The sequence below is a fragment of the Phycodurus eques genome, chromosome 10 (genome assembly GCF_024500275.1).
Source record: "Phycodurus eques isolate BA_2022a chromosome 10, UOR_Pequ_1.1, whole genome shotgun sequence".
In the NCBI taxonomy this organism is placed as follows: domain Eukaryota; kingdom Metazoa; phylum Chordata; class Actinopteri; order Syngnathiformes; family Syngnathidae; genus Phycodurus; species Phycodurus eques.
In genome coordinates, this window is record NC_084534.1 from 14,082,476 (window position 1) to 14,109,771 (window position 27,296).

The following is a 27,296-nucleotide window of genomic DNA, read 5'->3' on the forward strand; positions in this document are numbered from 1 at the left end:
GGTGGATATTTGGAAAGGTGCTCACAGTCCTGAGTGAGGTTGCTAGAATATTACATAGGGTTTGCAGGACTTGATCTCTAAAGATGTATTGTCACAACAGTGTAAAGTCACCCGATCTAACGAGCCAACTAAAGCTTTCTTAGCACTGTCTGTGAGTGAGACGGCATACATAACAGCTTGCAGCCCATTTTTCTTCTCACATTTACAGCATACTTGTGAACATTGAATGTGCCACACTGTTGAACATCAGATGGAAAACGTATACATCTTCTGGCAGCAGGAAATTTGTGTTTTAAAACCCACTCACACAGGGTCCAAATTGTCTTAAAGGTAGCGTTGCATTGCTGTCGGAGTGTGTGTGTGTTGAGTCCAAGTCCAGGGTGTCTTCTGGTATAAGGAGTGCTTGAGGCAGTAAATGTGTCTCTTGTGTTTGAGCCAGCTCAGTGCAGCCATCACTTCTATGCTAACCCAAAATGAATTTCTATATTTCCTAAAAACAGCCATTTACTCGATATAGGACGATTTGGTTCAGTTCACTACTTATTTATTTTGGGGCATTTTTAAACTAAATCATTTTTCTCAATGCCATGTTAGGAGAAGAACATCCATTCTGGGCTACACCCAGTGTTCATGTGACAGGCCCTTTGGCAGCGCCTTTATTTGCCTCAAAATTTCAAACCGCACGCTAGCATGCGGCATGTCTGATTGATTTGAGGCAGCAGCCTTAAGTCTCCAGACTTTAGGAACTAGTAAAATCTCTGCCAAATACAATAGAGCATCTTTCAGCTCCATGTAAATGTTCAAGTGAACATAAAGTCAGTGTTCTATCCCTTTAGAAATGAATGAAAAAAATATATTGTATATAGTGTTTATCTCTAGACCCATCCTCAAGCTAATGCATGTGAACTGCAACAAAACTGTAGTTGTATTTTTATATTCCTTTTACTGGCCCATAATAAACAAACTCATAAATAATGTACGATCAACTGGTTTGTTGGGTAAAGTTTTTAAGAGTCAAAACGACTGCACTATGCAATCTCCTTTGCAGACTTCTAGTTATATGGGCTTTAATAGACCTTGCTGGATGATTCCAAATGTTCTAAACCAAGAAGGTAACGTTCATATCATAGGTCATGTGATGGATAGCAGATGTTTGTTTGACCATTGTAGGCTGTCAATTTAAAACACCATGAGAGCAGGTGTTGCTCCTTTTGATGAATATTGGGTTTTGGTTCGTGCTGTTGACGACACTGGTGGAGGAGAAGAGCATCTGTAAAGCAGAATCCCAGATCCAGTTTGCATGACCTGCTCTCATCTGCCTGGAAAATGTGACTGGGCTTTCTGGAGGGGGTGGATGCGCTACATTCCACTTCACATCCCCCTTCTTTCTGGCTGAGGGGATGATGACCATTGCAGAGGGATGGCATCAACCTGAACTGTGAGGGTCTCGGCTCTACTCTTCTGTAACACGCCTCTCTCTACGTGGACAAAGATGAAAAGGCTGACTTTTTAGTATGCAAGGAAATTCGGCTTAACAGCCATGATCAACAGCGGCTAGTGTAAACTGTTCCCAGTGTTTGAGTCACAAGCCATAGAGTTTGGAAATGGAGTGTGCTTTTAGAAACGTGTTACAGGGCTTTGATGGAATTCACCCCCTTTAAACTTACTTTATAAAAACCTGGGACCCACATGGGTCACCTTCACTGGTCTGCATTTGCACTGGAACGTCTAAAGTCAAACAAAAGCTGTACACGTGACGCTGGTTGAATTGAAGTTGTTCTAATTTCAAAACAAAATATCCAATAGGAAATATTGTAAAAAGAGTCTGAGTCAAACCGTTGCCATAGAAAGCATTTAATAAAGATATGGGAATGTTTGAAGTAACATTGTAACATTCTAATTATCATACAATTAATACCCCCAAAAAAGCAAAAACAGAAAGCAAAAAAACAAAAACAAAAAAACATCGTTTAGATGCTCACACATCTGAAGTCTCATGATATTTACTGACATCACATGTGACGTCACACAAGATGTTTTTTTATAAAGGCTCACAGCACATTTGCAAGGTTACACAGGATTTATAGAACATTACAAGAATACAACGGTTACATTGGTAATTTTTCCACTATATTGGCTTATGCAGACTTTTTGATACATCTGTAGATTTTACTGTAGAAATGGTCATAATGTTTCTTGTCACTCCTAAACCTGTCTCTCCGATCGCACCGATCACCGTATGATTTCGGCGTGCTTGTAGGAGTGCTGCTTTTCAGTTGTGGTATGCGTTGTTGTTGTCCTGCGACATATAATTACAAGGCTGTCGCCTTGTGGTTCTGTGGTAGCAGTCACGAGAGGCAAGACGAAGACTCCATCCTTGTCTTTGACGGCGCTTTGCAGTGTGCAAATTACTCACAAATATGCACACACACAGGACGGTAACACATGTTGTCAAAGCAAATACCCACAACAGGTTATTGGCTTAGATGCTGACTGTGTGTTTGTTTGTTTGTGTTGCACGGGGGTTGGTGGCACAGTGTTTGAGTTGGTTCAGGACAGTGTGAGAGAGGGTTTGCAGATGAAGTGTGTGTGCTCAGACACCTTTTGAGAGTCCATTTCTGTTTGTGGTAATGAGGAACTGCACTCTCAGCTATAAAGCAGAAAGGCAGGATCAAAGAGGCTCTTGGCTCAGCTGACGAGGGACTCTGCCAGAACTGCCTGCAAATGTGTGCCTCAGTCTGTCCTTGTGTGTCAGGGAACTTGATGTTGAACAGAAGCCAGGATGGAGGGCAGAACACTTTGCTCACTCTACAGCCAACATTATAGAGGTAGGACAGCTGTGGTACCCTAGCCGTGACTGAACAGCCCAGTTTGTGCGTATTTGGGGTTTGTTATTTCGTCACTCTTTACAAGGATGCACGTGCAGCATGCACACACACCCTGTTGGCAGGCGGCTTCCAGTGCATAGCATTAATCTGTCAGCTGTCGGCACTGATCCATTTATCATTAATGTGTGTCTCTGTGTGTGTTTGTGTGTGTGTGTGTGTGTGCACGTGAGGCTGTGCATGTGCCAACTTGCTTGCTGTAACAAAGCTGCCTTACATGCCATTCTCCAGAGGAGTTTTTCTTTGCGATTAAAGCTATCAACTGAGTTCACTCTATTAATTAGAGACTAGACTAGGGGTAGAATGCAAGAAAAGGTGGGTGGGAGGCAAAGGGGAAATTGAAAGTGATAAGCTATGATAAACAGCCATCTCTAGAAATGTGTATGTGTGGAAGACATTAGGGTTATCTATGGATACATATAATAGCTTTATGTACCATAATGTATTGTCACTCAATGTGGAAATTGTAGTTTGTCTATTCAAGGAAAATAATTAAGAATTACACTTGTACATGAAATTCATATAATGTATCCACGATCATATGTTATTAATAAATAAATATCCATATCTAACGTATTTTTTTGTTTGTTTTTCATTTTAAAAATTAGTCAAGTAGGCGGTAGGGGGTACATGTTCACAATCTTGCCCTCTGTGTTTTTAACAAAATATTTGGGGCATGCATTTTAAGACTTTTGACAGTTTATTGGCATTGCTACAGTTTAAGCCATGACAAGTATTAAAACTGTTACTTTCTTTTTCGCTAAAAGGATTATCTTATCTGGAGTTATCTGTGGTAAAACTCCAGATATTGTAGAACTTAATTTTTTTTCAAAGTAACATTGTAAAACACCATGCATGATGACTGTGTAATGCAAAATAATAATGCATATTAATTTTTAACACGGTTACTTGTTACATAAATTTAACCATTTATCAACAACTTGGGGAAAGAGAATATACGTATCATGATGTCATACTGCTTTGATTTTTTTAGTACAAGTACGGTTTACTTTGAGTGACTACGTTGTTTCTTTTACCACCCTTTGTTGAAGCTTTTACTTCATTTGGAATATCTAAATAGAAAAGTCTCCCCCCCCTAAAAAAGAAAAAAAAAAAAAATCAAACACACCAACAGTGAACTCATTCTAAATGGCGGTCTGATGCATTCTGTTGATTTGACAGACAACACAAACAGGTTTTGTGTGATCAAAAACTTTGGTCAAATTCGGAATGTAAGAGTTCAGGGACATTTCACTTGCGGGGTTCCATTGTACAATACATATTGTCTTGCATTCAGATCATCTTAATAATGTTAACAAACTTGTCTCTCCCCGCGTTGCTAGAGATTCGCGCCCAGCTGGTAGAGCAACTGAAGTGTCTGGACCAGCAGTGTGAGCTGCGCGTGCAGCTTCTCCAGGACCTGCAGGATTTCTTCAGGAAGAAGGCTGAGATTGAGATGGACTACAGTCGCAACATGGAAAAGTTGGCTGAGCGTTTTCTCACCAAGACACGCAGTACCAAGGACCATCTGCTGAAGTATGAAACACACACACTTGGCTTAAAAACTACAATGAAAGTGGTGTCAATTTGTGTTCATCTTGTTAAATTACACAGATGAAATTGGTACCCAAAACGAGAGTGACACTCTGAAGTAGGCCTGTCACGATAATTACTGTAATGACTTATCGTTCGATAAATTAAATGGACACAATCGTTTTTCTAGGCTTGATAAATTGTCATTGTTGTGGTGAGCCGGTGTCCGGATCACACAATGAGCCGACGGAGTTGGACGGCTGTGTCATTAGCCGCTAGTGGGCTCATGGAACGCCGGAGGAACAGTACACTCTTGCCAGAGTTGGCTCCGTCCAATAGTCCACACTCCACAGCCTTGCTCCATACGCAGCGCGTAGATTCACACAACAAAGACAATTAAAGGAAAGTTAACCATTTGTTGTCACAAGCTAACGAGCTCACGAGTTGAGCTAAAAACAAAAAAGAAAAAAAAACATCAGCACTGCGCATCAGCGCTTAATCCCCAATTACCACAAACACGGGAAGTTAAGTGTTTATTAAGCATAACCTGAGAGCACGTTATTCGGCCCATAGTTGATGACAGCGAACGTCAACGTATATTTGATTGACAGGTGAAGGACTCGTTTTCAGCGGGCCAACCACACAGTAGCTTGGTCTACATGGAGACTTTTTTGTTATTCCGAATGAAGATCTCACGTCAACTGTTCACACGTGACGTGATATATTCCGATCCGGTGTATACAGCCGTGTGACATGTGCACGTCGTTGTGAACGTCACGCATTTATCTAGATGGAGGTCCGTTGTCTATTCAGCACAGTAGTTGGAATTTTTTTTATTAGACTTGACACAGATCTGATCGGTATTGGCCGATAATTAGCATTTTATGCTGATTGGCTTTAATATCACCATTCTCCGATCCAATCAATGACGTCATTGATCGGCTCCGCAAGTCATTTACTCTGTGTCGCCATTGTGTACAGTATATTTGAATCCAAAAGCTAGTTAATTTTAGGCTCATCGCATGTCTTTGACGTAGTACCTTAAATATCTGACAATCAATAAAGTGAAACATTCTTTTTTTTTAAACGTCGGCAGTGTGGGACAGACAACACGTAATGTCCAAATCAGACTACAAGACAAATTTGGTCTTTCACAATTGCACCATGTCAGACGACTGCAATAAAAGTTTGTATTCCGATACCACGACTTCCCGTCTTTTACGATCACTGGGCTTTATCTTATCAACTCAAACGCGACCGGATACACTCGTTACCATGGCGACGGCAACAACAATGGATCCCATCGTGCGTATTATAAGAACAAAATGGGGGGAAAACGTGTGCTGGTAGTCACCGGTGCTCGGGAGATTACGTTCATTTAAGGCTTGCTTCAGGTATGCTCACCTACTTTTAATACGATTTGGCTTGTCACTCCTGCTTAATTGTGACAGTCCTACCAGGAAGTGCTGACAGTTTGTAGTCTGGGCAACAACTGTACATTAGAAAAGGCCAGGTGCTGGTTTTTGTGCTCACTAATTCAGTCTCTTGGTGTGTGTATACACTCAGGCCAGGTTTCCAGTAAGCAATGCAGCTCGCCTTAGTACAGTTAGTTAAGGTAAACCCTGATTATAGTGTGATATCATACCACGAATCATGGTGCCACCGCATACCAAGCGAGGCGGCCGAATGCGACTGGAGTCCACCATCGCGAAAACATTTTAGTTGGTGACTCTTTGCCGCACACCTAAACGGTTGAGCACTGCAGATCTACTAATTCGCTGCAACATAAAAACTGCAACCTGTATTGGGTTTTGAGGCTTCACATAAAATATACTGGATTGATATATTTTTTTTTAATGAACCACAAAAAACATGCCGTGGTTGTCAAGGAAGAAGCGGATTGTCATAAAGAATAAAGAGAGAATAAAGGAGAAAGTGTGGATAGTTTGAGTGAGAGGCTGTTGACGAGTGTGTGAACCTCTGGCAGCTCCATTCTCATCACCCTTCTACCAATATACTCACTATCTCTCGTCTGTAAATGTCCAAACCATCGAACTCTGCTCTCTCTAACTTTCTATCCTAAACATCTAACCTAGTCGGTCTCTCTGATGAGCTCATTTCTAATCCTATTAATTTTTTAAATTGGAATTCACAAATTGATTTGAATAGGGAATAAATTCTTCCTAGCCCTACTGTTGACAATGATCAATGTGAAATATAAATAATTTTCTGAATGAAAATACATATAAATACATATACACACACGTTTTTGATCCGGCTTGGCGGCGGCCTGCTGGGTCACGCTTATGCTTAGTACCCAGAAACATTTTTTTCATGTGCATTTTGATTGGCTGTTACATTTGAATCAGAGCAAAACTAGTGGCCAAACCCCGCACACTGTGTGGCAGTTCAATCGGGTTCGGCCACTTCGCTCAGTGTGCGGCTGGCAAGAATAACAATGGAACTTCTCCAGCATTTTCTTTTTCTAGGCATGTGGCTGATAATTGCAAGGAAGAAGACATGCTATGATTTTGTCTTCTTTCCATACCATTGCCTTTGTTGGACAGACACAGTCATTTTTGTGTGACCAATGAACGGACTGCAGTGTGTCTAGCTCTAACCCTTGGGTTAACAGTTTAAGGTTCTACTCTCAATGATTAACAAAATAACTTATCTTTACCAATTTACCACTTGGTGTGTTTCTAAACTTGAGTTCTGGCTCATCTGCCTGTGAATATTCTCATTCATCCACATCATCTCATTCTCAGGGCACTGAATCGACCACAACTGGAGGGCTTTCTTTCTCTTAGAAGACGTTTCACCGCTCATTCGAGCAGGCTTCATCAGTTCATGCAATAAGGCTTAGCTAGGACAGAACTAACCTGAGATGGTGTGGAAAAACTCAACTACAGTATTTACGTTGTGGCTAACCAAAAAGCACACACATGCTATTGAAGCTACATAACATGAAGGGTGCAGTCTATTTAGCTGACTTTGTCCTTATATGGCTATCGTGTTGAGTTCCTATCAGGAAATGACATAGCATTGTACTATATTTTTGAAAGTCTTCACATAACCACCTCTTAAGTCACGTGAGTTTCCCTGTCTGTCCTCCTTTTTTTCCTGTGACTTTCCATTGTTCCAAAAGTGTGTTTTGTATTCGTGTATTGAATCCATAGAGACAGCTGATATTCACAAACTTGATACTTACTTACATACTGATACTACGTACAGGTGTTCCCTATTTTGTCATTTAGCTACATGAGAAGCACGCGCTGTTGTGTGCCCAGATAAAAGTATTTGTGTATAGTAAACTTATACTTTGTTATATTTGATTTAAAAATTAGTTTACATTTATTTTTGTCAGTTTGAGTTAACTAGGCTTTGCTCTACCTCTCCACTACATCTGCCTGAGTGGAGCATTTCCAGGAGGCGCCCCCACTCTGACTCTTTCTCTCTCTCTACTGTCTCTTTCTCTCTCACTACTCTGTACGACTCTCTCCTTTGAGTTCTTGATCCAATGTCATGCTGAAAATCCCCTCTCACACCAGGCCGCACAATTGGAGAGAATCAGCATCACGGTTCAAGCTTTGTAGGGTTATTTTTCTCAAGTTAAAAGTATTTTGCTGTAAGCTGCTATGGAACTGCCGAACACTTCCGCTTGTTGGGCTTAGATTCAGAGAATAAAAAATGCTATTGTCCTCCGGACTACAGTCAGTCACTCAGTAGAATGAATAACATTCCTGATCTGCAAAACATTCAGCATCATTAAACCTAATTAATTAGAATAGAGCACCCGGCACATGAGAGAACCAATTTAGAGAATGACAATATATAAACACATACAACCACCAGTCCAATCTGATAAGATCTAATGCAAAATCTGTCTTTACAAAGACCATAATGCTCAGTTTTTATTTACACTGTAACCATTCTGTAATTTTTGTGGTTTGTATTAAGCTATTTCTAAAAGTTTGGCCCTCTCGCACATCTTGATAAAATACCTGTTACAGAAAATAGGGATAGGCATAATGTTCTGTAAATAACTTAATTCAACATTAAGAATGTGATTTATTGTGTGGAATTTATTGTGAATCCATGTTATATTGAATAGGGGCTAAATTAAGTGCACCACTAAGCCATTGGGTATCATCTAGTTTTAATGTCTAAAAAAGATGAACATGCATACCTTCGCCAATGTACAACTATTCTAGGCATCATTATTCTGATCAGTTCAACGCTACACTGAGATTGAATTAACCTACGTCATCAATTGAGGTAATTGTCCCCATAGTTAATCAAGTTTATTGTATGTAGTCAAATGCCAATCCCTAACAGAAACACCTCTTCCTATGAGGGATTGCTGGTCTACATTCCTGCAACCTACAAAATACGTAATTGTGTACTGCAGTAGAACACATAAATGTAGAGTGGTGTTGAGGACAGCTCCTGTACATCACACTGTCATATCATCACTGTCATTTGCAGCCTGACCTGAAATGTTTTTGTGTTTCTTCCCGCAAGCCAACTGGCCTACCATACCATCACATTGATGTTCTCTTGCACACTCTCTAACGCTCTTTGACTGTCCACCCATGTTCAAAAATGTCTTGGGATAAGAGGAGTTCATTCTCCTGGACAAACCAGCTGAGTAATGCCAGCTTTTGAAACATTCAGCAGGAACAGAAGCCATGGCTTGCTGGGTTTCCTTCCTTAAACTTGAGAGAAACATGGTCTGAAAAATATGCCTTTTACTGTATTTAAATAAAACTTTTGTAGTGTGTATTTTTGCTGCCTGCTAATGAGTGTTCCATATACAGTCACTTCCAAAAGTATTGAAACGGCAAGGTCAATTACTTTTTGTTGTATAGTGAAGATATTTTTTTGTTTCTGATCAAAAGATGAATATGAGACAAAAGTTCAGAATTCCACCTTTTATTTCATGGTATTTACATCTAGTTGTGTTAAACAACTAAGGACAGAGCACCTTTTGTTTGAACCCACCCACTTTTCAAGTGAGTAAAGGTATTGGAACGTGTGACTGGTAGGTGTTTCTAGTTGCTTGTTTTTGGCTTTGGGTTTCACCTGAGAAAACTGCATTTGCTGTTATGCAAACATGAAGACCAGAGAGCTGTCTATAGGAGAAAACCAAGTTATTTTGAAGTTGAGAGAAGAGGGGAAAATCGATCAGCGCTATTACACAAAAATTGGGCATAGCCAATACAACAATTTGGAATGTCCTGAAAAAGAGAGAAACTACTGCTGTACTCTGCAACAGACATCAAACAGGTCGGCCAAGGGTATCAACAGAAGTTGATGACAGAAACATTGTGAGAGCTGTGAAGAAACGCCCAAAAACAACAGTGACCTCACTGCCAACCTCCACAGGGCAGGGGTGATGGTATCACGAGAGAAGAAATATACAGGCCATACCACAAGATGCAAACCACTTATCAGCAAAAATAATCGGAAGGCCAGATTGGATTTTGTGGTACAGAGATGAGACACGAACGTTTTGGAACAAAGTTTTATGGACTGATGAGACCAAGATTGACCTCTACCAAAGTGATGGAAAGGCCAAAGTATGGAGAAAGAAATGATTCAAAACACACAACCTCATCTGTGAAGCATTCTGGAGTTAATGTCATGGCTTGGGCTTGCATGGCTGCTTCTGGAATGGGCTCACTAGTCTTTATTGATAATGTAACTCATAATGGTAGCAGCAGAATTAATTTTGAAGTCTACAAAACCACATTGTCTGGGAATTTACAGAAAGATACATCCAAACTATAATTGGAAGAAGCTTCATCATGCAACAAGACAGTGACCCAAAACACACTGCCAACACAACAAAGGACTTCATCGAGGGGAAAAAGTGGAAGGTCGTAGACTGGCCATGTCAATCACCGGACCTTAACCCAAGAGCATGCATTTTACCTCCTAAAGAGGAGACTGAAGGGAGAAACCCACAGAAACAAACAAGAACTGAAGGAGGCTGCAATATAGGCCTGGAAAAGCATTTCAAATGAAGATTGCAACAGTCTGGTGAAGTCAATGGGTCACAGGCTTAATGCAGTTATCGCAAGTAAGGGTTATGCTCCAAAGTAATTAATTCTATTCACTTTAAGTTAATTTAATAATGTCTGTTCCAATACCTTTGCCCACTTGAAAAGTGGGTGGCTTCTCTGTCTTGAGTTTTTTGACATTTATGTGCCATGAAATAAAAGCTGGAATTCTGAACTTTTGTCTCATTCATCTTTTGATCTGGAACACAAATGTCTTCAGTATACAACAAAAACAAAGGAATTTACCTTGTCGTTCCAATACTTTTGGAGGGGACTGTAGTATAGTAGAGGTTGACTGTGTCAGTTCACTGTCATCTGCTAGGTTTCCACATTGTTTCCTTCACATTAAAAGTAACCTCATTGACTGCATGCAGCTTACGCTTGAATTTGGGCTTCAAGGGATGTTTTCCAAAAAGCATAACAGGATCTACACATATAATATGTACTACACATGTAATAATAATAATAATAATACAATTTAACTTCCATTTAGTATGCAATACAATTTAGCCTTTTAAAAAGTAGAAATTACACCATTTAATGAGAAAAACAACTTTCAAATGTATACTGTACTGTAGAAATGCATTAGCAAACCTGCCGTTACGCAAACTGTTTTTTGTTTGTGTTTGTTTTTTTGATAATATCCACTTACTCTGTAACAGTCCGTATCTTTGTGCAGGAATGCAATGTTGGTTCAGTGGAAATGTCTATATGAGTGATAAAATAATAGTTAAGAGGATTTTGGTTAAAATTCACATACTGATTTGACTGTGTATTCTGCAGTTTGCACACTATGTCCCGGTGACAAACTGTGGTTGTTGATTTCTGCCAATTGATTTGGATAAGAGCTTAGTCTTCTCAGACTGGCATTTCTTCTCAGTGGCGTTGCCAGAAATGACATGACTTAACTGCATCTCTTTAAACAGTCTATTAGAAGTTGGTGTTACAGCGTTTTAATGAAATCTCAAAACTGACCATATTAAATTTCTGTCTGAGTGATCTGGCTACATGCACACGAACCTACAAAGCAGGCAATGGATGAAGGTGACATTACTCAGTATTCACAAAGTGATACAAGAACTCTCTCTTGTTGACAATTGAACATAGCATACAATTAATATGATCACACTGAGCAGGTGGTGCATTCCTACTGTATGTGAACGTCAGATTGATTATAAACCAGGTAAGAACTGGATTTTTAAGATTGTAATGTTATGCATTGTGTCCATTTTAGACAGCACCATGGCAACCTTACAGTTTCCTGTAGAATTGTTACCTGACTTTTTCATACATGCAAATCACTCCTTTTGGCGAAATTTGCTTTTTTGAACTCAAAATAGGCCATTTACGTGAATCTTATAGATCCGATGAGTTTTTACTGGGGGGGGGGGGGGTCACTGACGCCAACGTCATAGGCTGTTTCTTACTCCTTGAACACTGGTAGCTAGATCCATTCCATTATTTCACTGTGTACTTTTTACTCTTAGGTAATTTTTTTGGAGGACTACTTTTACTTGAGTCACATTATTGTCAAGTAACAGTATTCTTACTTGGGTACAATATTTGGCTACTCTACCCACCTCTGGAGTGGACGTCCTCTATTGATACCCTTACGTTTAAGCAACATTTTTGCTCATCAGATCAGCCAGTGTGGTATTTGTTGCACTGGTCTTTTGTATTTTCACGTTGAGGTGCTGTGGGTTGTGGCCCTGGTTGTGGTCCCAGCGGAACCGCGAAGCACACGTAACATCGGCAACAAGAGTTGATCAGCTAGTGCATCTTGTATTAATTAGGAAACTGAGCTACAATTATCTAATTAGTTTACGGATGTTAATTGCATTAAACGATGGAGCGATGTTAAGGATTATGTCACAACACAGAATGAACTCACTTCAAATTCAGAAATGACCAATAAAAACTGAAAAAATATTGTAGTTAATATTTTCCTGGGGGATGCAGATGGGATTAGCCTTCGAAGTTGGTAATAGTGAAAAATGAAGTGAAACAGACAATGATTTTAGTCCATTATTTTCCAAAATCAGAGTTTTTAAAGAGGATGATGCTATTCATGTGTCACGGCTTGAAGCAGAAATCAGGTGGAGATAGGCCTGGCTCAAGTTGGAGGCCAAAACAAAAAAGCAAAGAAATGAGGCAAATTTAATCTTAAATTTGTACATCAACATGTACTTGAGTGGTGTAAATAAGTTTTTCTGCGTGAATATTTTTTTTATTTATTTTGCTTTCCTTATTGTACTCTTCAGATTGCTTAATTTATGCTAAAATCAAAATAATTCTCTGCGGGGGCCCGGAGGATCAATGTTTTTGGGGGGGGGGGTTTTTTGGTCACCGCTTTCATGCCTTTGGTGTTTGCAGGTCGGTTTTTTAAACTGGAAAATTCATGGTCATTTTTTGTTTAGAAAGGTGCCATACAGTACAGTTTTTAGAACTATTTTGGGAATAGATAAGTCACTCAGCAATTAAAGTGACCTTTTCAGTCAGACTGTGTTTTTAAAAGTAGATTAGACTTTGTTTTATTTCATCTTTAGCCATATGTTGACTACAGAGCCACCCCATACAATACTGTTTGTAGAGCTACTAGTATTTAACATTTATTGTAGTTATTATTTATGACTTGGTTTATGTGAGCATGGCTAGTCCCGTAAGAGTCGTTTGGTTGAAGTCGTAAAGAAAAAAAAAAAAAAAAAAAAGTGCTGGCAGCAATGCTCCATCTAATGCTATGTGCTTTGATCCTGATTGTAAATGACCATTTAGCATTTCCCTCTAATGTGACTCACTGGCATCACCTGACCCGAAAACTCACTATGTTCCACTAAGTGCACCATGTGACTTTCGAAAGAGGCCAATGACATTTTAGTGTTTACATTGTGATAACCAGGGCCGGGCAGAAGTAGCTGTTATTTCACCCCTACTGCTGCAGTGCCATGGTGATCAGGATTTGACTCATGGTGCCACGTCACATGGAGTAGGGTGGCCAGCTGATTGAGCAAATAGTGGAACTTGTTTTTGTGGTGGAAAATGTTACAAAATCAGGGAAGTCAGAAGCACCGGAAAGCGAGCAGACAGCAAAGACTTGGAGTGATCATACGTGTCTGAAAGACTAACTCTGGAATTTAACACATACACTGTACAGTGGGTACGGAAAGTATTCAGACCACCTTAAATTTTTCACTCTTTGTTATATTGCAGCCGTTTGCTAAAATAATTTAAGTTATTTTTTCCCCTCATTAATGTACACATAGCACCTCATATTGACAGAAAAAAAAATTAATTGTTGAAATTTTTGCAGCCGTGCAGTGATGGTTGACTTTCTAGAACTTTTTCCCACCTCCCGACTACATCTCTGGAGCTCAAACACAGTGATCTTTGGGTTCTTCTTTACCTCTCTCACCAAGGCGCTTCTCCCTCGATTGCTCAGTTTGGCCAGACGGCCAGCTCTAGGAAGGGTTCTGGTCGTCCCAAACGTCTTCCATTTAAGGATTATGGAGGCCACTGTGCTCTTAGGAACCTTAAGTGCAGCGGACATTTTTTGTAACCTTGGCCAGATCTGTGCCTTGCCACAATTCTGTCTCTGAGCTCTTCAGGCGGTTCCTTTTGACCTCATGATTCTCATTTGCTCTGACATGCACTGTGAGCTGTAAGGTCTTATATAGGCAGGGGTGTGGCTTTCCTAATCAAGTCCAATCAGTATAATCAAACACAGCTGGTTTCCAATGAAGGTGTAGAACCATCTTAAGGATGATCAGAAGAAATGGATAGCACCTGAGTTAAATATGAGTGTCACAGCAAAGGGTCTGAATACTGGGGCCTGTGTGATATTTCAGTTATTCTTTTTTGACTTTAGCAAATGGCTGCAATATAGCAAAGAGTGAAACATTTAAGTGGTCTGAATACTTTGCGTACCCACTGTAGAGTTACAGTTAATGCTAAAAGGAATTTAGTTGGAAATGACAATGGCAATGTTATAAAATTTTAGTTGATTAGAATTCTCTTGATTACGGTACAAGTCCTTCATAATTGTGCAAAATGTTGTTCTTCCTCAGAATTGTCTGATAACATCAGCAATATGTTTAAAAATGTAAAATAACAAATGAAATGCAGATATTCTTTCACAAATAACTTCTTAGTCTTTTGCATCTTTGAGTAATACCCAGAATACTGTATGCTCGCTCATACAGTGTTTCCCTGTTTTCGCCACAGCAACAGTTACAGCATTACCCCCGAACAACAAAATCTATAAAAATTCAAATCGAACAATGTGCTCATCTAAAACAAAATTAATGCTTGGACAAATGGCCAAAACCATACTAATATAACAAAAACCTGATTACGTTACCCTATATGGCTGGTGTCATGCCAAAACCTATGCTCCAATTTGGTCGATTTTCATATTTTTTCACAAATATATATTGGTCGGTCCCCACATTGGTCTGTTATTTTTACAAGGTATTGACTAATCTAAAGTGTTAAAAATGGGTTGCTCTCTTTAGCAATGTTAATGGTACAACATACATGTCGTTTTTTTGGGGGGGGTTCCTGAAAAGTGATGGTTTTGGACATGCGAGGCGTCTGCCCAACGCCAGCTAATATCAAGTAAAAATATATGGCTATGTGTGGACATGACATTTTCTAGATTTCTTTTTTTTTTTTACCTTCAGATCACGTTATCACACGTGTTTAGTCATCTGACCAGTGACAGCCGTATCAGCATATCACAGCATTGTCTCTGACTCGAATTTAACCCACTAACAATATTCCCACTCAGTGCCCCTCTCGGACTTCCTCTGTCTGTGTGACCCAGTGCTTGCTGTGGCCCCCTTCTCTCCATCAGTGTGTCCGCTGTTGGCTTCAAGTCATCTAATGCTCCTCTTAAAACACCAAAGACTTTCTGTCATCCACTTAAACTCATAATCCATTTTATCTTCTGGATTATCCATGGATCATCCATAACCCACACTGGACAAAGATAATCACACACATGCGCTTTTGGAGATCGGCCTTGAAGACTTGATTTGATGCACACAACATAAGTGTGTAATGTAGATGCTCATATCAATTTTGAGAACCTCAGACAACTATTAATCATTAAAGAAAACCTGTAAATAGCTGGCGTCGGGTCGAAACCTGCTATGTCCAAATTTGGGCAATTTCATGTTTTTTTGTTTTTGTTTTGTTTTTTGACTTACAAATCTATACTTTTAGTCAGTCCCCAAGTGGGTATGTTATTTTTACAAATTATTAACCAATATAAAGTGTTGAAAAGGGCTTGCTCTCTTTGATTTTGCAATGTTAATGGCTCAACAAACGTCGTTTTTTGGGGGTTTCCTGAAAAGCGATGGTTTTGAAAATGTGAGGTTTCTACCTGATGCCAGTGAATTACTGGTGCTGTGGTTGTAGTGAAATATTGTATTGACAAAGTCGTGCGTACGGTTCTTGTGATGTAGTGCAATTATCCACTACTGCAAACACCCATCCATTTTCTTCTGCTAATCTGAAGTTGGGTCGTAGTGGCAGTATCTTTAGCAGGTAAACCCAGACTTCCCTCTCTCCCCAGCCGCTTCCTGTAGGTCTTCCAAGGAGATCGCGATGTATTCCCAGGCCAGCCGAGAGACATAGTCATAGTCTCAGACATAGTCTCTCCAGCGTTTCCTGGGTCGTCCCCGGGGTCTCCTCCCGGTGGGACGTGCCCGGAACACATCACCAGGGAGGTGTCCAGGTGGCATCCTAATCAGATGCCCGAGCCACCTCATCTGGCTCCTCTCAATGTTGAGGATCAGCGGCTCTACTCTGTGATCCTTCTCACCCTATCTCTGTGGGACGTGCCCGGAACACTTCACCAGGGAGGCATCCTAAACAGATGACCCAGCCACCTCATCTAGTTCCTTTCGTACTCGGAGGAGCAGCGGCTCTATTCTGAGGTCCTCCCAGATGACCGAGCTTCTCACCCTATCTCTAAGGGAGAGTGGAGGAAACTCACCTCGGGCCGTTCTTCCGGTCACGACCCACAGCTCGTGACCATAGGTGAGGGTAGGAACGTAGATCAACCTTTAAATTGAGAGCTTCGCCTTTCGGTTTAGCTCCTTCTTCACCACAACGGTCCAATACAAAGTTCACATCACTGCAGACGCTGCACCAGTCCGCCTGTCGATCTCTCGTTCCATTCTTCCCTCACTCGTGAACAAGACCCCAAGATATTTGAACTCCTCCACTTGGGGCAGGATCTCATCCCTGACCTGGAGAGGGCACTCCACCCTTGTCCAACTGAAGACCATGGTCTCAGATTTGGAGGTGCTGATTATCATCCCAGCCGCTTCACACTGCAAACCGCTCCAGTGAGAGTTGGAGATCACGGCTTGATGCAGCCAACAGAACCACATCATCTGCAAAAAGCAAAGATGCAATACTGAGGCCACCAAATCGGACCCACTCTACGCCTTGGCTCTGCATAGAAATTCTGTCCATAAAAGTTACGAACAGAATCAGTGACAAAGGGCAGCCTTGGCGGAGTCCAACCCTCACCGAAAATGAGTCCGACTTACTGCTACCAATGTGGACCAAACTCTGACACTGGTTGTACAGAGACCAAACCGCCCGCATCAGGGGGTTCGGTACCCCATACTCCCGAAGCACGCCCCAGAGGACTCCCCGAGGGACACGGTCGAACGCCTTCTCCAAGTCCACAAATCACATGTAGGCTGGTTGGGCGAACTCACTACCGCAAACAACAACAACAGCAATATTGTTAGTTAATTACAATGAGTCATTTGTGTGTCGTAATTCATTTGTTAAAAGCTTCTCAATACTCGCGCGGGCGGCGACCGCGCTGACAACACTGCGGCTATCCTGCGTGCAGTTTGCCTTTATACTAGAGCGCAACTCAGTGTGTTGTTTTGGAAAATGTGCTGCAATTCTCCAAGTCGACGGCGTCGCTACGGCTGGTGTTGGCTAGGACACTACAGGTTGGAGTTTCCTCTGCATTTTATGCCCGATTCTTGGAGCCGTTTTAACTCTTTGCAACAGGGAACAAAGCAGCAACAATGGCAACCGTGGAACAGTGCCTGCTAGAATAAATGATCCTAGATGACCAGATGATACGTTTAATTATATTGCAAAATCGATCAAAAAGGCGGCGGCGTACGTGTTTTGTATTTTAAAGATGGCGGTATTGAGGAACCAAGGGGAAAGCTGAATACATCATCACAGCATGTGACTAAAACAGACCAATCACGAGAGATGATCGCCGCGGCATTCTGCATGCGGCGACAATTTGTGCCGTGTGTGCGTCAAGTGCCGCAATAGGGGCCACACGGCCCAATGCGTCGGTCATGTGATGCAATGCGGGTGCGGGAGTATAAAGAGGCCTTTAGGCTACTTTCATGGCAGACTGTTTTTCTTGAGGCAAAATGGGGGCCTGGGGAAAGGTGTTAAATTTTGCTTGAATTCTCTCTAAGATGCAATTACTTGCTGGAAAAAGTCCAGTTTTATGCAGCTGCACCAGTGTCATTTAACGAGTATTGAAAACACCTCAAAAGGGGCAACAAATAAATAATTTAACCCCGATTTAATGTTTAGTAAAGTTGACTTTACATGCATTCACTGAAGCAGAAAGTATAGTGAAGGGGCCATTTTTCTTTTTATCACACCAATTGCGACAACTGAGAAGAAAAAAAAACATTTAAATTCAATTGTAAATAAATGTTCATACTTTATATTTAGTATGCTTACTACTAGCAATGAAAATTATAATTGATTGCTCCAAGAATTTTTTTGATTGAATGTAATTGATAGTTAATCATGTCTTGAGGCAATTCAGGCAAAATGACGTGCACAACTTGTTTGCAACCACTACCAATAACGCTGCCATCGAAAAAGGAGTTCAGAACATTGGAACAATCTATTGTTAATTTTCTTCATAGATCAAGTAAATTTTGTCAAATGCCTAAAGTCCTTGCTTACCACTGTAATCACTGACTAAGATATGACAAAAAGTTTTTTTTTTCTTTTATTTACAGTTTATGTTCTTCACAAGAATCCCAAGAAAATGTATTTGTGCATGGCTAAACATCTCATCTCCCCCCTTTTTTTTTGTTGATACACTTGGACTTCCTCATTTTCTGATCAATGTTTAATTAATGTACAAAGCAGCCCATTCCATATTTTTACTTTTACACAAACACAATGATGAAAAATCAGTGCAACATTTCCTTCTTAAAGGCAGTGTATGAGAGTAACTTCTGACTCTTTTTCTCATCTCACTCCCTTTTTTATGAGTCCTTTCTTCTCTGTAACAGCTGTGCCTATTGGGGAGCCTTACCACTTCCTGCTGGGTTTTGTACCCTGGCTGAATCCCCTGTTTGGGTTGGCTCACTGACCTGCTGTGTGTGTGCGTGCGTGTTTGCGTGTGTGCGTGTGTGGGAGAGATGCATGGTGGCTGTTTTCTGTATAAATCTGTCTGGGCGTTCTCTCCCTCCATGCCTGTTATTCCATTGCTTGTTTCATCTTGATGAAAAACAGCGTGCCATACAATGAACTTGCTCCTACCTTTAGCAGGCAGTGGGTTCGCATATGCATATATTGACAGGATGAAAAGGGGAATTTTAAAAAAAGATGAAAGAGACTTGATGCTTCTTCGTACAAATTATGCTTCGAGGGGGCCTTGTTTATATGTTAAGACACTTTCTCCATCCTTGTCATCCTTTGCAGGAAGGAGCAGAGCATCTTATCGCCAGTGAACTGCTGGAACCTGTTGCTGCTTCAGGTGAAGAGGGAGAGCCGCGACCACGCCACTCTGTCCGACCTCTACCTCAACAACGTCATTCCCCGCTTTGCACAGATCAGCGAGGACTCCGGACGCCTCTTCAAGAAGGCAATGCTCACTCACATATGCACACGTTATATCGCTTTAGGCCGTAAACATGCACATTGCATCTGCTCTTAATCATTCTTTGCACAGTCAATTTTGTCCCGATTCGATCATTCCCACTTCCTATGAAGTGTTGTAAAAAACCAATCAGAATTTTTTCAAATGTTTTATCTGTAAAACTACAATGGCATTAAATGAAGCGCAGATGTCCGTGAACACTGATTTGAACCATCGTCAAATGTAACACTTTCATAGATACCTACTTTCTGCTTATACCTAAAATGTATCATTTATATCAAATCATTATTATCTGAGATTTAAGGAGTCTGTCCCGGATCAGCACAAATATGTAACTTTTTAAAAATAATACACATTCAAGAGTTAACATTTCTAGCTTGACTACAATATTATATAAAAAGTCTGTTATGATAATGGAGATGAACATCTTTACTTCCTTGATAGAGATAAAAAGGTGTAAGGTATTGTTTTGATTGTCCTTTTCAGGGTTGTTTGGCTTGTTAAATAGCAAAATTAGACAAAAACTATAGAGCCAGTCTCTCTTCAGAAGAAGAGCACTTTCTCCCTGAGAAAGCAAATGGTTGAGTCGTCCTATCTGTCTTGACTTATTGTCATTTGAGTCATGATGGAACCATTCATAAGACCTTGTCAACCACATTCCAAGTCCTCCAGTATGGACAGGTTATCCTCAATACACCATCTTAGCAGGAAAGCACTAATCGCTTACATGTCACAATCCAGTTTTGGACTTCAAAGATACTTTTTTAGATTTGTTGAATAGGTGCTTTTCAGTCACATGTCACCCACTTGTGTTCCATGTGCTTTTGACGTTGGCGTTTCTGGGGGGGAAATAAAGGAAGTTACTTCTTCTGTCTGGATTTTACTGAAAACAAGGTTCACCGTTTCTGTTCATGAGCTCTGCTGTGTTTTCATGTCACACTTGTATATATTGCAGTTTCGACATCCAATTTACCTTTAACTTATGTTTGGATGGATTTGTTGAATATAATTTTCCCTGTATTGTAGATTTAGGGTGAAGCCATTCAAATTGCACTTTTCAAATCAGCTCCTCAAAGCTCAGAGTTTCAACTTGAAAATAAACACCACTGTATTTTGTAGGGGTTGAGAATTTGGGTTGGGCATCAAAGTGGAGCAGAGTTTAAGGACTGGGCTTAGCAAAAGAATGTCCTTCCAGAGAAAGTCTTCACTTGCAAGAAAGTCAGTGGCAGTGTGTATGGAGGGTTAAGCGTAGCAGTTATATACAGCATGATCAGATATGAAAACTCGAACCTCCACCACACTAATTTAACTACCCACTGTCTGAGTGTGCATCACGATGGGACTTAATATCTCTCAACACTTAATGAAGGCTCAGTTTGTACTTGGGCCAAGATCAATTGACAAAATGAAGTGATTTGTTTCTTTGCATTTCATCTCAAGTTTAAATGCTGCACAGACCAAAGACACTGGCTGGCGTTAAGATGACAAATGCACAGAAATTATGTCTTTATAACAGCACAATCACAGTCTATCAGCCTCAGACTACAGTGGAGTATTTTTACCCAACAATTAAGACAACAATTAACTCTGAATTATACTCCACTTTAGAGTTTCCACCATAATTTGGATCGAGGGTCTTATACAAGTTATCAAAACCCACAAAACTGACGTCTTGATTTATTTCCATCATTTGGTTCACATCAGTAGCAACAGACCAATATATGCAAATATTGTGAGAGAATTCGTCTCTGTACTAGTTGCATTGTGTGGCATGTTCACCTGAAAGACACTGATAGTGTAGTAGATGTATGTGAGAAAACACTCATGGGTCAAAGTGCCTTCAAAAGCCTTACGTCAGGACACAAGTTGTTTTTGTCGTGGTCTTGCCGATCCAGACAGACGAGCACAGGCCAGAGGAGAGGTTCAAAGGTCAAGATTAAAAGTTGACGGCTAGGACGGCTCAGCCATGGCTGATTGCTTTTAGATTGTAGCCCAACATTTCTTCAGAACTCCAAAGCTAGAGTTCCCCAAAGGCTGAATCAAGGCAAATGGACTCATCTTGTTTGTTGATGATGTTTCACCATTAATCCAAAAGGGTTCTTCAGTTCTTAAATTTTAGGTGTGGAGTAAACTTAGAGGGCAGGGCAACCTCACTTAACAGTTACCGCATTTGTCTGCTACAGAACCCTAAATCTTCTCCCAGTCACTTTCTTTCTCCACACACATTTATCCCTCTCATCCTGATCTTATAAGTGTCTGGAATTCAACTTCTTGCCCTCATTTGTTTTTACTAAGACTGGATTTACACTGGAATTACAAGTGTCCAATTCCGATTTAATGCCCATATCCAGTCCAAATCTATTTCCATGTACATTTCAAGTGTCACATATAGAGGCTTGATTCTGATCTGAATAGATTGTGATTTTATTTTATTTTTTTCTATTTACGCTGTCATGACGCATATCCAAATTGTGCCACTTGAGAGCAAAAACAAATCGAAATTTTGTTACTTGATCCATGCAGTGTCAATCCAGCCTTTCTGTAACAAACATTCAACATCGCTCCATCTGTCTGTTTCTTTCCATCTTTCTTTGGCATCTCTGTTCTGCTGTCTCTTAAACTGTGAACTGTATTTACTGTATGTTCTGTAACACATTTGAATAATGTTCATCATTGTGTTTGTAGTTTGCTGTGGTGTAGAACTGCACAGCATCATGCTACTTGTTGCCTTATGTAGGTAAATAACAGACCCAAAATATTACCAAAAAAAAGAAATATTGGTAAACTGACGCTCTACACTACTGCAAACTCCACAATGAAAAACTCTTTTTAAACCACATCCATCAAGTCCACTGTGGCCACCATACTCATGTATCCTCCCTATATAGTGACTTATTGCAAATAGATAGTCTCGTCTAGACTGATGAGTCTGTTGCTTAACATCACGGCTGAGTTGGTTTGCAAGTTAACAGTAAACACAATACACGATTACTGAGAGTAATCTTGCTAATGACACTAAGATAATTGTTAATAAGATCCTTGTCCACAGTGATTAAGTCTGTCTTGTCTCTCTAGAGCAAAGAAGTTGGCGTGCAGCTGCAAGAGGACTTGATGAAGGTTCTCAATGAGCTTTATTCGGTAAGACAAATCGCTTTTGGCACCTTTCACGTGTATAAATCCCCAGTGATGTTTTTTCATGGGATTCATATATAGCCTAATCAAAAGAGATGCAATAGAAGGAAGCAAGTAAATGGAGATTTCAACACTAGTTTTTCATATTTAAAAGACTATTTTGTGGCAAACCAGCCACTTGAAACTAGAATATGGTCCTTAATTAAAGGTGCCATATTTTACCAAACCAACTTAATCCTCGTACTTGGGATGTAGTATTGGCTCTGTGGTGCCTCAGCAAACATGTGAAATATGAATTAAAATCGTCCACGCGTTCCAGACGTTATTCTGCAGAGGCCTGAAATCGGGTCATTTGAATTTCTCCATCTTATCTACGTCACTAGCGAAGATCTTCGCCTACCTCTACGCTCCCAAGCCAGCGCTGCCAACATAACAAACGTGTGCTCTCACAAGTACGTCTTCTACACGGAGGCAACCAATCAGAGGAAAGGGGGGGTCTTAACCACATATGGACAAAACAGATACAAAACCGGTTCAAACAGAAGTAGCTGTCAGAGGGGCTTTTTTGTTTTTTTAAATGGAATTGACACTTTTATACTAAGTCCTTGTTCGAGAGTCACTCTTGGGAGGTCTAAATAGCCAAAATATGGGACCTTTAACAATAGTACAAATAGCAAAAACAAGTAATTTGTGATTAATTATAATGCTTCACCGAAATAACATTTTGATGTAGCAATGTAGAGCAACAGAATTGGTCAGATTAATTTTCCTGGTCACATTGCATTTTTGTGCCGCCACTTGTTACTAAGCAGAATGTTTGTCCCAAAGCACACTGGAAAAGTGGACCAGTAATGCCGACTTTACACATAAAATGTATTTATGCAGAAGGCTATAAAAGCTGACCATGATACAGAGTCACCAATGGATTTCAGCAAGTAATTTTTGACAATCATTGCTGTGTTCGTGGTCACATGCTGTCAGGAGCAACACAACGTTGGTTACTCATGTCCGCAGCCCAGCCAATTCACTGATGTCCTTGTCTGTTTGTGTATGCAACCAACATTTAGCTCTAGCTCAACCCGCCAATTATAGTTTGCGAAGAGTTATAAATAAAACTGGTTTAAATGACGTGCACATGCATACTCATAAACACAGCAGTGACTCTGTCTGGGGAGTTCGAATCAGAACAGTGGCGTGCTGGTCACCCAACTAGGGCTGACTGAGCTTGATGCAACACTTTCATGTGTTTGACCACTACCGAGTGGAATAAGTATGTGACTCCTTTGCTACAAAATTGGAGAATGCCCCATCATTTTCCCAAAGCCACAGAACATTGTGCCAGAAATGTCATGTTTTCCGGCTGTTCCCAGGTGATGAAGACATACCACATGTACAACACCGACAGCATGAACGCAGAGTCCAAGCTGAAGGATGCAGAGAAGCAGGAGGAGAAACAGATGGGACGCTCCAGTCGCCAAGACGACCGCCAAACGCCACGCTCGCCAGACACCCTTGCTAGCATCAAGGCTGATGACAAACCCATCCGTCGTTCCAGTGTAAAAAAAATTGAAAAGATGAAGGAGAAGGTGAGTAGGCACACGAGGCGGTGATATGAGAGACGATGGAAGACTCCACAGCTTGTCATACCAACTTGATATGTGTTTCTTATGAAATACTTAAAAAAGGATTGGCTTAGGGTTAACCTTGTTCATCAGTACACTTCCTGTTCATCACTTGTTCTTTACCGCTTGGTCTTCTCAGAGACAAGCCAAGTACACAGAGAACAAGCTGAAGGCCATCAAGGCCAGGAATGAGTACCTTCTTGCTCTTGAGGCCACCAACGGCTGCGTCTTCAAGTATTACATCCATGACCTCTCTGACATCATTGACGTGAGTATGAACACTTAGGGCCTGATTTACTAAAGGTTTGCACGTTCAAAAACTGGCGCAAACTTGATTGCGCTCGCAAAAATATGTGGAAGCTTATCTACTAATCTGGTTCACCGAGGATTGCGTCTGCCGTATATGCACCCCATAGCGTTTTTTTTGTGCTTTTCCAAGTTTTAAACGTGTTACGTAGGATGGGCCTATACATCCAATTGCCATGCACTCAGCATGAGTTAAATCAAACAAAACATGGCTTTTATGCACTCGTTTGCATCCCCAAAATTAGCAGGGCTATTGATGAACTCAGTAATGTTTGTTTTCCTCTTCCACTAAAACTTCCTCTTCTATCACTTCAAACTTCATATTACCCTTGTAGTGCTCTCCCAATTCCCATGGAGCTCCCTAAATTGCAAAACCCTCTTTAAAATACGTCTCCACCACTTTTACACCAGTTACCAACAGCACGTGCAATCTGTTAGACTGAGTGAACATGCAATTGAGTGCCTGCTATTTTGGCTCTTCGTAAAAGATTGCAATCTTATGCCTGGATCAGACTACAAGACATGGTCTTTCACGATTGCACTATGTCAGACAGTGTCTAGCCGTATCTCGGTCCAACAGTGACAACACCACACGACATGTATTCCGATACCACTGTATCCCGGCTTTTACGATCACTGGGCTATATCTTGTCAAATCAAACACTGTCAAGGAGGCGGAACCAGAAAACGTGTCACCGATCGATGTGACCAGATACACCCGTTACCATGGCGATGAAAACAACAATGGATCGCGCTAATGTTTTGTGTGGGGGGGGCCAAAATGAGGAAAAACTTGGTCGTCACCGGTGTTCGGGAGAGAATGTTTATTCAAGGATTGCTTGAGGTATGTTCACGTACTTTTAATACGATACGGCACGCAAGCAGGCAACAAAACGTTAAGTATCTTAGCAAGCTAGTGCTAGCACTAACAGTTGTTAGTAAACATGCTGGCGTTCTGTCTAATCATGCTGCAAAGCTTCGGTAAACATTGTTGTGTGCACGTGAACCAACGGTAAACGGCGTGGCAACCAAGTATGTTGACAACAGCAAGCACCGCTTGCGCAATCCTATTGGTCGATGTCAAGGTGCGCTGTCGGAAAGTTGTCGTTGTATGTCACATTACACGGAAGATATAAAATTTAAACAAATCAAACATGCTAGACTTTTCATTTTGGCGCCGTAGGGCTATCAAAGGGTTCAAATCGTTGGTCATTTATTATGTCACAGTACAAGAAGTTTTGTCATTCCCAACAAATTATGTTGGGTCCGATGTGGGGAAATCACCCGCGATAGCTAATCCAGCCTATATCAGGGCTAAAATGCTGTAGTCTGATTTAGGCATTAGTCGATCATGCGTAACACCCCGTCCATCAGCATGCGCCATCTTGTTAGACTACACACGCAATTTAACACCTGTGATTTGGGGTTAAGTAGGCCTATAGAAAGGTGTGCTTGATACTCTCCACTAAAGAAGACATTAAAGTCTTTATCAACTAATCACTTCAGTGGACAGCAAGTTTGGCAACTGACTGAAATCATGTTTTACTTCTGTACATTAGATATGGAGTTGTGTGTCCATTAGAAATATATGTTGTGTGGACACAGGTTAGTTTAATTTTTGTACATGTTCACATTAAGAATGGTCATAAGTACTGATTTAGAATTTAGTCCATAGAGTAAAAATTGATTGACAATTAATCATGTTTTGAAGCAAAATTAAATGCACTACTTGGCTGCAACCAGGAGAGGCACTCGAATAAGAGATTGCACACCACTCAAATTACTTTCACCAAAATGGTTGCTGATTCATATTTTTGTGGGTGCAGTGCTGTGATCTGGGCTACCATGCCAGCCTCCACCGTGCCCTGAGGACCTACTTGTCAGCAGAACAGAATGTAGAGGTGTCCAAACACACTGGACTGGAGACATTGGAGGGTGCCGCTGAAAGTCTGGAGCCCAACGGAGACAAACAGAAGCTGATGGAGACCTACAACAACGTTTTCTGCCCCCCAGCTCGCTTTGACTTCCAGTCGCACATGGGCGACATGGTACAATGCAGCATAGTACATATTTGAATATTAGTGGCCACAAATGAAAGATGTTTTTGTTAATTTGCTTCTCTTGTGTAGCTAAATATTGTAACCAGAATCTTAGACCTCTCAATATGATGCAGTGCAGTTCAACACCGCTTCAAACTACAATCTGTCTTTGTCTGTGTAGATGGGATTTATGTGTGCACAGCAGCCACTGGAAGGTGAGCTTCTCCAGAGGTGTCAGCAGCTTCAGTCCCGCCTCTCCACACTCAAGATAGAGAATGAAGAGGTTAAGAGATGTCTTAGTATTTTTTTCCGTTTAATAAATGTAACATATGTCTTCACATGGCTCTCAATGTGTTATTTTTTTTGTCTTTTACTCTGCTGCTCATCAGGTGAAGAAGACCATGGAGGCCACTCTGTCCACCATCCAGGACATGGTGACAGTGGAGGACTATGACGTGTCCGAGTGCTTCCACCACAGCAACAGCATGGAGTCTGTCAAGTCAACGTTCAGTGAATCCTATCTCAGCAAGCCCAGCCTCGCCAAGAGGCGGGCCAACCAACAGGAGACGGAACAGTTCTACTTTACGGTCAGTAGTAGGTTTGAATAATCGATGACAGTATAAGTGCGCTGTGGTTTACTGCAATTCTGCATGAACCTCAACTATTATACTGTGTGTTGTGTAGAAGCTGAAGGAGTTTCTTGAAGGCCGGAACCTGATCACCAAGCTAGAGGCTAAGCATGACCTCATCCAGAAGACCATAGGAGAGAGTGAGTGTCCTTCATACCTTTTAGACATGGACTCTATGTGGAGGTC

General features: G+C 40.9%; 1 protein-coding gene across 3 annotated transcripts in view; it reads left to right on the top strand.

Annotated features, from left to right (window-relative positions):
- The window catches only part of srgap2 (SLIT-ROBO Rho GTPase activating protein 2), a 75,486-nt gene that overhangs the window by 36,532 nt on the left and 11,658 nt on the right, over positions 1 to 27,296 (top strand). For 2 of the 3 annotated variants that reach the window (XM_061687346.1, XM_061687347.1), the window contains exons 2-10: positions 4,229 to 4,421; positions 19,205 to 19,367; positions 22,458 to 22,520; positions 23,885 to 24,100; positions 24,276 to 24,404; positions 26,269 to 26,490; positions 26,663 to 26,764; positions 26,871 to 27,068; positions 27,166 to 27,250. In XM_061687346.1, coding sequence (XP_061543330.1) covers positions 4,229 to 4,421; positions 19,205 to 19,367; positions 22,458 to 22,520; positions 23,885 to 24,100; positions 24,276 to 24,404; positions 26,269 to 26,490; positions 26,663 to 26,764; positions 26,871 to 27,068; positions 27,166 to 27,250 — 1,371 coding nt within the window. Of the gene's footprint in view, positions 1 to 2,729; positions 2,829 to 4,228; positions 4,422 to 19,204; positions 19,368 to 22,457; positions 22,521 to 23,884; positions 24,101 to 24,275; positions 24,405 to 26,268; positions 26,491 to 26,662; positions 26,765 to 26,870; positions 27,069 to 27,165; positions 27,251 to 27,296 lie in introns of those variants that run through there. The other variant, XM_061687348.1, reaches the window with a different exon arrangement.